General features: G+C 62.1%; 2 protein-coding genes across 2 annotated transcripts; one reads left to right on the forward strand and one right to left on the reverse strand.

Annotated features, from left to right (window-relative positions):
- Positions 1 to 4,327: 4,327 nt before the first annotated feature.
- Positions 4,328 to 6,021, forward strand: CLDN4 (claudin 4). The gene is given in 2 exon segments (XM_059414703.1): positions 4,328 to 5,103; positions 5,105 to 6,021. Coding segments are annotated over 2 exon segments (630 nt in total). The 5' UTR covers positions 4,328 to 4,575; the 3' UTR covers positions 5,207 to 6,021.
- Positions 6,022 to 6,703: 682 nt separating this feature from the next.
- On the reverse strand, positions 6,704 to 10,065 carry METTL27 (methyltransferase like 27). The gene is given in 7 exon segments (XM_059414702.1): positions 6,704 to 6,978; positions 6,980 to 7,100; positions 8,194 to 8,286; positions 8,552 to 8,687; positions 8,924 to 9,052; positions 9,638 to 9,764; positions 9,996 to 10,065. Coding segments are annotated over 6 exon segments (813 nt in total). The 5' UTR covers positions 9,761 to 9,764; positions 9,996 to 10,065; the 3' UTR covers positions 6,704 to 6,767.
- Between the last annotated feature and the right edge of the window lie 236 nt (positions 10,066 to 10,301).

The raw sequence follows: 10,301 nt of genomic DNA on the forward strand, positions 1-10,301 counted from the left end.
GTGGCTTTCTGGGGCCTGTCCTCTGGGCCCACCAGACCCCTGTCAGGGCGGCCAGAAGAATCCCAGGGGGCCAAATGAGCTCATCTCGTGGGCCCCGGCTGTGTCTTCACTGCGCCTCCCAGAGCCTGGGAAGGAGGCCTTGTCATCATCTTTACCCAGATGAAGAAATCAGTTGAGAGAGTTCAAGGCTGTTGCCCAATGTCACAGAACGGGTCGTGGCAGAGTTGGGACGCGACCCGGGGAGGGCTGGGCTTATTGCAGAGGACGGCCACAAAGGGGCCTCCGCATCTCCTCCCAGATTTGGAGCGGCTGGTCCGCACCCGCCGGGGCTGGAGGTGACCGCCTGTTGCCGGAAGCCTCCTGGAGCTCCTGCCCTGGAACAACGCAGGGAGATGCTCTGAAGGGACCCTTGGTGACACAGTGTGTGTAGTCACCAAGGACTGTGACGTCCCGTTGCAGATTATTTACGGAAATTTAAACATCTTAGAACTTAGTGGCATTGTCTCTGCTTAAAAAAAGAGAAAAGGATCTTCACTTGAGGCTGTGGGCTGAGAAGTTTGTGAACGTCTGCAGAAATAAATGGTTTTTAAAGAATACATTTTATTTATTTATTTGACAGAGAGAGAGAGAAAGGCAGGGGCAGAAGCAGATTCCTTGTTGAGCAGGGACTCCGGTGCGGGACTTGATCCCAGAACCGAGGACCATGACCTGAGCCGAAGGCAGAAGCTTCACTGACAGAGCCACCCAGGCGCCCCAGAAATAAATAGTTTTGGACCCACTTTCAGCTAGACTAATTTTTGAGCTGAGAGTGAGGCTGTTTCCTTGTAGTCTTCTTTTTTTTTTTTAAAAAAAAAAAAAAAATCTGCCTGATTTTATAAGGATCAGAATGTTATGTTAGGTGTGCTTGGATGGGGGGCATAAGGGGGGTGGATAGCTCTGAGCTGACACCAGCTCTCCTGGTCTTCGTGGAAATAAGGAGGCAAGTTCTCGGAACTCAGGTCTGTTTGGCTCAAGGAGATTCTTCTGGACGTCCGGGTAGGAGTCCAGCAGGCTGGTCCCTAGAAGGACACAGGCTCTAAGCTCAGAAGACAGCGGAATGGCTGGGTTTGGATGGGAGACCGTAGCTGTCCTTTTCCTAGGGATGCCGGGGGAGCGGACACAGGGAACTAAGTGTGTGCACAGGGTTGGGGTCGGAGTTGTGATTCTGGGCTTGACTGAGCCCCTAGGGCTGCGGGGAGGAGAAGCCCAAGAAGTCCCAGCTCCCTTCTCATGTGAGTGGGAGCAGAGCCCGTGGGAGGCTCCTTCCTCCTCATTGGTACCGCACTTGCCAGTTGACAAGGCTTTTTCACACCCTCCTCTCATGCGACAGGTGCCTTCGATAGGGGAGGAGCGCCAATGCCCTCATTTGACAAAGAGGGGAAGTTGAGGCTGAGAAGGAAACCGGCCTCTCCAAGGTCCCATGGTTGGCAAGATGCTACTGAGCTGGGCAGGGATGGGTGAACTGATCTGGGGAAGAGGGCTGTTCTGGAAAAAACCGGCATCGTAATACCATTCTATCGGCCTAAAATTAGTGAGGATTGGGAGGAGAAAAAAGGAGGTGCCAGCCCTCACCTCCTTACCTAAGAAGCAAAGGGGGTGGGTGTCAAACCCATTAGATGTCGCAGCAGAACGTTGTTTAAGCGGTTAGGAGCGGCAGGTCCGGGAGCCAGAGCCGGAGCCAGAGCCGGAGCCAGAGCACGTGCAGGAAAAAGTGTCTGGTTTCTCCTGGTGTTTTTCCTGCAGCAGATGGGGGGGGACCCTGCCGGGACCTCCTGGTGTAAGTCAAGCCTCCACAAATATTTCTCCAGCTCCACTCATGTGCAGAGCTGCTCCCGGGGACCTCCTGTTCCTTCTGCATACCTGGGCCCACAGCCCCGTCCTGGCTCCCCATAGACCTCCCCTGCTCTGGGCCCACCCCTTGCACCTGCCCTTCCCCTGTGCCCAGCCCCTCCCCCTGCCTGTGATGTGCTTGGCTGAACTGGGCAGGGAAGGAAAGCTTCTGAGTCACTTCTTTGAGCCACAGATGGAAAGTTCTAGGGCTCATGTGCCCCCCACCCCCACTCCTATTTTTCCAAATGCCAGTTGGCTGTGTCGTAAGATAACAAGGGCAGGACGTGGGCAGGGGCAGGGGTGGGGCGGGCCGGGGGTCCGGTCATCTGGGCAACCCACTTCTGGACTCAGAAAGCTTACTGTAGGGCTGGGACCATGGATGAGGGGGCCCTGGGTTAGGAGGCCCAACCCCTCAGCCTTCTCTGGGCCTCAGTTTACCCATCTGTGCAAATGCTGTCAGAGTCCCTGCCCTACTTACTTTCGATGAGGTCATCACAGGAAAGCACTTATTGTCAATCTGGAAAGGTACTTATCTCTGTTGTTCAGCCCGGGGGCATCTGCGGTTCCTCCGAGCCTTGTAAGGAAAACCTGGGAGGTGTGGTGCCAGCAGAAACCATACGTGTGTGTGTGTGTGTGTGTGTGTGTGTGTGTGTGTGTGTGTGTGGGTGGGGGAGGGGGGGGGAATGCAGGGCAGGGGGGGGGGGCATTTGGGAACCGGGAGAGAGCCGCCTGCCTTTCTGAGTGTCGCAAGCATTCACTGAGCACCCCTGCTTCTGTCCTCCGGGATCCTCAGAGGGGGTGGCTGTTTGCATCGCCAGCCGCAACCCAAGACCTCAACTTCCCCACCGCGTCGTCGCAGCCGACCCTGTGATTTGTCACGCCATCCACATGAGATCGCCAAGGCCTCCTGTGTGCCTGGGACTCACAGATGACTCCAACCGAAATCACGCGTGCTTGCCCATTCTCCCGTAGGAAGCTGGGGGACATGGGGCCACCCCAGGGGGCCGGTCTTGGTGCTGGACGGTGCTGGGAGCTCAGGGGTGCCTTGGAGCCCTGTCGGTGGTGGTGACCATGTGGAGGGGGAGGGGTTCCCTTGATCTATCCGGGATGAGTGAGGCCCAACCACTGTTCCCCGTAAAGACCCCCGCAAACCCTGCTCTGCTTTCTTTCACCTCCGTTCGGTTTCCAGAGACATCGTTCTAAGGTGTGTGGACCCCTCTCTGCCTGGCAGCCCTTGCCCTAGCTCCTCGGGGCATGCTCCGTGATATTCGGGGCAGAGGTTTCTGGCCTTTTCTCTCGAGGCCCCTCCCCCATAACCCCAGGGTCTGGTCAGACTGGATTCCTCCGGGTTCCTAGAACCAGCTGCATTTCCCCAGGCTCCCGTACCTTTGCCCTCCATGTTGCTTCTCCCCAAAGGTCCTCTGCCTTGCACAACTCCCAGGGGCCCGATGCATGGTGATTCCCGCCTCCAGCACAGAACTTGAGACTACAGCCACCCCTCTCCCGCCTCCCCCGGAGTTGTGCCCTGCAGCCCCCCCCCCCCCCCGCCCCCCCAAGCCCCCTCCCCAGCATCCCACCTCCACCCAGTTTCTGTTCTTTCTTCCAGGTCTCCTGGGACTTTGCCCCCACCCTGGCTTTATCTGACCACGGCTGTGTGTGTCTTCCCAGAGTAAACAGGGCCTGGCCGGTGGCTCTAGGTGACCTCCCCCACTCAGTTCTGTCAAGCGGCTTCAACCCTGGGGGGGAACTGGCTGAAACTCTCCTGGTTGGGGAAAGTTTTCAGCCCAAAGACTTCCTCTTCTGGCAGGGCTGGGAAGCCCGGTAGTGGGAAGGGAGGGGACAGCAGGTGACAGATCCAGGAGTCCTGGTCCCCCAGCTCCTTGTTCTCCAAACCACCCTCATGAGGCCGCCACGGAAATCCCCCCGGGAAGGCAAGGGCGGGGGTGGGGTGGGGGAATGGTGAGCCTTGCCATAGCAGTGATGGGGCCGGTGGGGACGTGATAGGACGGGACCGCTGGAATCAAGGTGGGGCCGCTCTCTGACATTCCCGGACGTCAACTCAGACCCTCTCCCTGACCATGCCACCCTGTCCGCCCAAAGCCTGGAATGAGGGAGCACTGAGGTATAGGGATCCTGGTCTTCAGGACCCTGACCCTGGCTGGGGCTCACTGCCCCAATGCGTCCAGGTGCCTGCGAGCTGTGACTCAGTCAGGGTCTGTCTCCAGGCTGACCTCAGCTACTGGGCCGGGGGCAGGGGGAGAAGGCAGTTTCCCCCGAGACTGGCTCTCCAGGATCCTGACTCAGGGGCCCAGGGGCTGAGGCCTGGAAGTGCCTTCAAGTTGGCCCGGGTTCAGGAATCCGGAGAAACTGGTCAGGGGTGGGGGCAGGTCCCAGGACGGAAACCCCTCCCTCTGCTCCCGCCCCCACTGCAGAGCCATATAACCGCTCAGATCGGCAGCGCCGGAATCTGAGCGCCAGAGCTTGCCACTGCGAGGAACCACTGGTCTCCTGCTTCTAGAAGACGGGGGAGCTGGGGAGCTGGGGAGCTGAGCCGAGGCTTCTGGACTCCGAGTGAAAGTCGTCCCTGCGGACACCGAGGGTCCGCCCTCCTCGCGCTTGGATTCCTACAAAGCCCCTGCGTGGGAGCCCCTCCGCCTTCCAGGCCCCCCGAGCCCCGCCCCTCCCCGCCCCCACAGGCGCCGAGCCATGGCCTCGATGGGGCTGCAGGTGATGGGCATCGCGCTGGCCGTGCTGGGCTGGCTGGGCGCTATCCTGAGCTGCGCGCTGCCCATGTGGCGGGTGACGGCCTTCATCGGCAGCAACATCGTCACGTCGCAGACCATCTGGGAGGGCCTGTGGATGAACTGCGTGGTGCAGAGCACCGGCCAGATGCAGTGCAAGGTGTACGACTCGCTGCTGGCGCTGCCCCAGGACCTGCAGGCGGCCCGCGCCCTCATGGTCGTGTCCATCCTGCTGGCCGTGCTGGGCGTGCTGCTGTCCGTGGTGGGGGGCAAGTGCACCAACTGCGTGGAGGACGAGAGTGCCAAGGCCAAGACCATGATCGTGGCGGGCGTGGTGTTCCTGCTGGCCGGCCTGCTGGTCTTGGTGCCGGCGTCCTGGACGGCCAACACCATCATCCGGGACTTCTACAACCCGCTGGTGGCCTCGGGCCAGAAGCGGGAGATGGGTGCCTCTCTCTACATCGGCTGGGCCGCCTCAGGGCTGCTGCTGCTGGGGGGGGGCCCTCCTTTGCTGCAACTGCCCCCCGCGCACCGACAAGCCCTACTCGGCCAAGTACTCCGCAGCCCGCTCCGCCCCAGCCAGCAACTACGTGTAAGGTGCCCGCTACTCAGCTCTGTCCCGCCAGCTTTGTCCCTCCGGGACTGAAGGTGTAGCCTGTGAGCCCAGGACGGGGCTGCAGGCTGCCTGGGGTTGGGCAGGCGGGGGACTGAGCCAGGCCGCCCGCCGGCAGCAACTCAACCCATTCTGGCCCCCCCCGGACACCGAACCCGAGGCCCCCCCATGCCAGCAAGGATGGACAGAAAGACTCTGTGCCTCCCTCCGCGGAAGGGCCTGTGGACACAGGAGAGGAGGCGAGAAGCCCCAGGGTGTGGCGGGCTGGGGAGCTGGCTCCTGCTGGTCAGGACAGCTCAGCCCTGAATTCGCTTGGGCTCTGCCTCCGAGGGGGTGCCCTGCCCATTCCTGTGTTGTCCAGGAGGACGGCTCGGGCCTCGCTCAGCCACCTGACTGTGGAGCCAGAGGTGACACAGAGTTGACGGACGGGTTTGGAGGGGAGGGTTGAAGGTGCTGCAAACTGGTTTGGGTAGTGGTGGGGAGGAGGCCATGGAGGCTGCCCAGGCAGCCCGCACCCCTTCCTGTCCCCACCCGACGGCCTCAGGGCTCGGCCTCGGCAGCCCCCGCAGCAGGACCCCAGGACTCTCCTGACTTGCGACATCTGCCACCGCTGCCAAGGTCCCTGGACATCCTGGGGACAGCCGGGAAGGGGGGATGGTCTCTCTCGGGCCTGCCCTCCCGGGAAGTCCTGGGCCTTTTTCCTGCTCCTCTGTGGTTTCTGTTTTGTAACTGAAGGAGATCTGTTTGTCATGGTCATTACTGTTATTTTCTACAATAAATGGGACCTGTGCACAGGAAGACCATGTGGTTTCTGATTTCAGCCCTGAAGGTGGGCAGGGGTGGGGTTGGCAAGGAGCAGGACCACTGTGATGCGGCTGCGACGTTTAAACTGGTTTTGAGGAATTGGGACAAATCAGAGCTGACCCTCAGTTCTGGAGTGACCTTGCTCAAAGCCCTTCATTTGTTAGAAGGTAAAGCCATATGTAGGAGACACAGCTGTGTGCCCAGCACCGTGGTAAAGGGTTGGGGACCCCAGGAGGGAGGCCAGGGGAGTGGGCCACCTGCCCTCTCCCCTTCTTTGTCCCGGCTTTGTCTGGGAAGCCAGGCTGGTCCGCTCACCCTCCAGGTCCCGTGTCCTGGCCTTGGCCGGGGCTGTCCCCTGCCCTGTTGTGGGTCTGTCCTTCCCCCTTTTCTCCAGGCCTCTGAGTCCTGCTCATTCTGAAGGCCCGGCCCCAAGGCTCCTTCCTAATGAGCCTCTAAGACACACCGGGCTTCCGGACTCTCTATAAAAAGTCAAGATAAGGAACGGGAGTCCTGGATATGTGAAAGGATTCGGTCAAGGCCAAGGGCATGAGCACGAGCACGGCTCTCCTGGTCCTTAAGTGAGGGTGGGAGCCCCTGCTGTTCTGTCTCTTCTCACTTCTGTCCTCAGAGACTGGTGTCACCTTCTTGGGGGAGAGAATCAGCCAGAGTCCTGGGGCCTTCTGGGACTGATTTAATAGGCAGAACTCCCTGAGGGGCAAGCTGGGCACAGGGACCCCATTTTAGAGATGAAGCAGAGGCCCAGGATGGGCATGGCTGAGGGCACGTGGAGGGTCAGAGGTCAGTGGGGGGCTGAGGACGGGGCCTGACTCCCTCCATCTGGGCCGCCTCCCGCTTTCGGTACAGGTAGACGATGCCGGAGATGAAGCCATCATTGTCAGGAGTTCCAGGCCCCACCTCAAGCTCGGAGGTGGCCAGTTCCCAGCGGTCCACGGGCCAGGCCACGAGGCGTTGCCACGCCCCGGCCTGCTCCAGCCCGTCCAGCGTGGCCTCCAGTGCCTCCTTGTAGCGCAGGTTGGATGGGTTGGTCCTGGTGGTCAGACACACCAGCCCCCCTGGGGAGGACGGGGCGGGGGAGAGTGAGTGGGGGAGGGGCAGGAGGCCGGTTTCCAGGCTCGAGCCCCACCCCTACCCCCTCACTGCTCACCCAGCCCCTCTGCGGGAGGATGTGGCAGCGTCTGGAAGCACAGGAAGGAAGCACTCTGGGCCTCGGGCAAGTCCCCTCACCTCTCTGGGCCTGTCTTCTCAGATTACGGAGTGGGGCTGATTCCCGCGGGGCATAGGAAGGACTGCGGAGTCATCAGCCCCGGCTCAATGAATGAATGAATGAATGACCTATCCCTTCAGGTCTTCTCCAGACACCCAAAGCGTGCCCAGTGCAGGCTCAGATAGTGTCTGGAGGGCTTCCTGGAGGAAGGGGTGAGGAGGAGCAAGGCCTTGCAGGGTGGGTGACGGGGTTCCGTGAGAGGAAAGGCTCCAATGCAGGGGAGCCTGTGCCATGTGGACAGATAGGGCTCTGGCCAGCTGAGGGGCCTGATGAGCACGGGCTGGGCTGGTTCTGCGGGGAGCTTCCTGTTCTCTCAAGCCCCATCACTACCTCTCTCTCTGACCCCTCTCAAGACACTGCTTCTGTCAGCCTCCACAGTTCCCTGAGGCCAAAGCCTGCCCAGACCTGCCCAGGCTTAGCCACAGGCCCTGCTGGGCCCAGCGAGGCTCTGTCATTCCCCTTTCTGCCGGTGACTTCCCTGTGGCTGTCTTCCTGACTTCCGGTTTCTGCCTGTGGCCGCGTTCCCATGTGGGCCACCCTCACTGCCACCGCACCCCCCCCACCCCCGTCTCTGACTCCTCAGAGCATGGGCCTGGCCCTCTTCCTGCCACCACCATCCCGTGGGGACAGGGGGTCTGCCACTGCTTGGAGGTGAGGAGACAGAGCCAGAGAGGACAGCAGAGCTGTCCCACGGAGAAGAGGCCAGCTGGCTCCGCATCTGCCCTGCCTGTTGGCCCGGGTCTGTTGCTGGTGGCTGCTGGAGGCTAGAATGCAAGGCTAGGCCGTGGGACCCCGCTCGGCCCGAGGGGCTCTGAGGCTGGCTGGCTGTTGTGTGGCGAGGGGGAAAGTGTGTGCCTGGGGTTGGATGGGCTGCTCCTCACCTGGCTTGGTAACTCGCAGAAGCTCAGGTATGGCACTGCAGGGTACCTGGCCGTCACTGAGGGCCCCCACTATCAGCACCGCATCGAAAGTCCCTATGCAGGACAGGGAGAGGCGCTGTGGGGGTGTGTCTTTGTCACAGCCTCGTGATACCCATCAGGAGGGACTGGGTCTGCCCCTTGTGCCGGGAGTGGGGGGGCCCTATCCTGGGCTGAGGTCCGATCATGGGGTGGAGGGCTCAGAGAGGGGCTTAGTGAGGCTCTGGGGGGGGCTTAGTGTGGGATGAGGGGTGTGGAGGGGGACAGAGGCTGGCCAAGAGAAAGGGGCACTGGCAAGGTGTCTGGGTGGAAGGGGAAATACCTTCAGAACTGGGCAGAGGCTCTTGGCCCAGGATGCAGAGACTGAGGTGCTGGTAGAGGCCACGGGCTCGGGCCTGGTCCAGCATCTCTGGGCTCCCATCCACTCCGTGCAGCTGGAGGAAGCCCCGAGCGTGCAGCTGAGATTGGGGGTGGTGGGTGGGGGACTTAGTCACAGTTCGGACCTGCCATCTCCCGACTGGGTCTCTGAACCCGGGGAGGGCAGTGCGCCCTGCTGTAAATACAGTCCGAGTGTTTGGGACCCGTGAGTCAGACGGGCGGGTGGGGGTGGCACAGAATTCTGGGGCCAGGGGTAAAAGGAAGTCCGAACAAGTGGGAAGCTCAAGAGAGGGCAGGGGACCCAGGGAGGCCTCACCTCGGCAGCCACCAGGCCGGTGCCACAGGCCACATCCAGGATCCGGGCAGCATGAGGCGGGCCCGGAAGGGCTTGGGTAAGGCAATCCACTGCGAGGCGTGGGGCACGGTACCGCAGGGCGGCGACGTCCTGGGGACAGAGTTCTGAGAGCCGAGGGGCACCCAGTGTCCCACTGTTTGGGGGACTTCAGTGCAGGGTTGTCTAGGAGTCAGCCAGGCCAAGCTGTGTGTGTGTGTGTGTGTGTGTGTGTGTGTGCGTGTGCTGGGCTCACCAGGGCTCTAGCCCTGCAGGGATTTCAGCACGAGATGCTTTTCCTCTGCCAGAATGAGAGAGTCGGGTCCCAGCCCACCGCTGAGAACGGCTCTGTGGGCCAAGGCAGCGCTCTCTTCCTAGTCTGCAGTGACCCCTCAAGGGGCACCTCCTCCAGGCAGCCAGCCATTCTGCCCGGGCTGCCGTCTGGGGGTGGGGAGGTCTTGGTTCCTGATCTCTAGGGCCTGCTAATGTGGAGCCACAGGACTGGCCCGAGGGTAGGGTCTGTGTGGCTGAGCCAAAGAGGGGCTGGTCCTCGAAGGGGGCAGGACTGCAGGGGCTCACCTCGTTCTCACAAGCCACCCGGGGTTGGGGAAGCGGGTGAGGCTAACTGCCCCCACTTTACAGATAGGAAGGTTGAGGCTGGGCGAGCACGAGAAGAGGAGGGAAGCCGGGAGGGTTTACCTGGTCGTAGTCCGCAGCCCAGCGCCCATAGAAGTGCAGCTTGCGGCCCAGGTCGGTGATGCTGTGCAGGGCCCCCACCCGGGCCCGCGCCTCGGACAGGCTCCCGCCCTGCTCCTGAGCCATGCTCCTGCGGGGACGCAGCCTGGGTACCCCGGGCCGCCGCGGCCTCCCCCAGGCCCGCCCCTCCCCCCGCCGGGCCCTTGCACAGGCGGGGACAGCACGCGCGGAGCTTCGGGGCTGGCGGGAAGGTGGTCCCCGCCCAGCAGGAGGGAGGACCCGCCCCCACTCCCCGTCCCCGCAGCGGCGAGCCGGTTGCCAGCCCCGGGGGCACCTAAAGAGGTCCGGGGTCCGAACTCACCTCCAGTCCCCGCAGCGCGCCCTGCTCAGCGCAGCGGAACTCGGGGCGGGGCCTGTACGCCGAGTCTGGCTCCGCCCCCACCGCCCTCGCGGATTGGCTGTCCGCTCTCAGAAAGTACCCAATCAAAGGAAAGCGCTGGCCGCCGCCCCTCCCATCAGCCAATGAGCTCAAAGTTCTCTCGCCGGGGAGGCCCTGGGCTCCTCCGAGACGTAGTCAGGGTTTCCCGGCGCAGGAGCATCTCTGCGCCCTCCCAGCTCTCGACGTCCTGTGCGTGCTTGCTTTTATGTTGAGGAAGTGGGAGCCTCT

This window comes from Mustela nigripes, chromosome 11 (genome assembly GCF_022355385.1).
Source record: "Mustela nigripes isolate SB6536 chromosome 11, MUSNIG.SB6536, whole genome shotgun sequence".
Taxonomy (NCBI): domain Eukaryota; kingdom Metazoa; phylum Chordata; class Mammalia; order Carnivora; family Mustelidae; genus Mustela; species Mustela nigripes.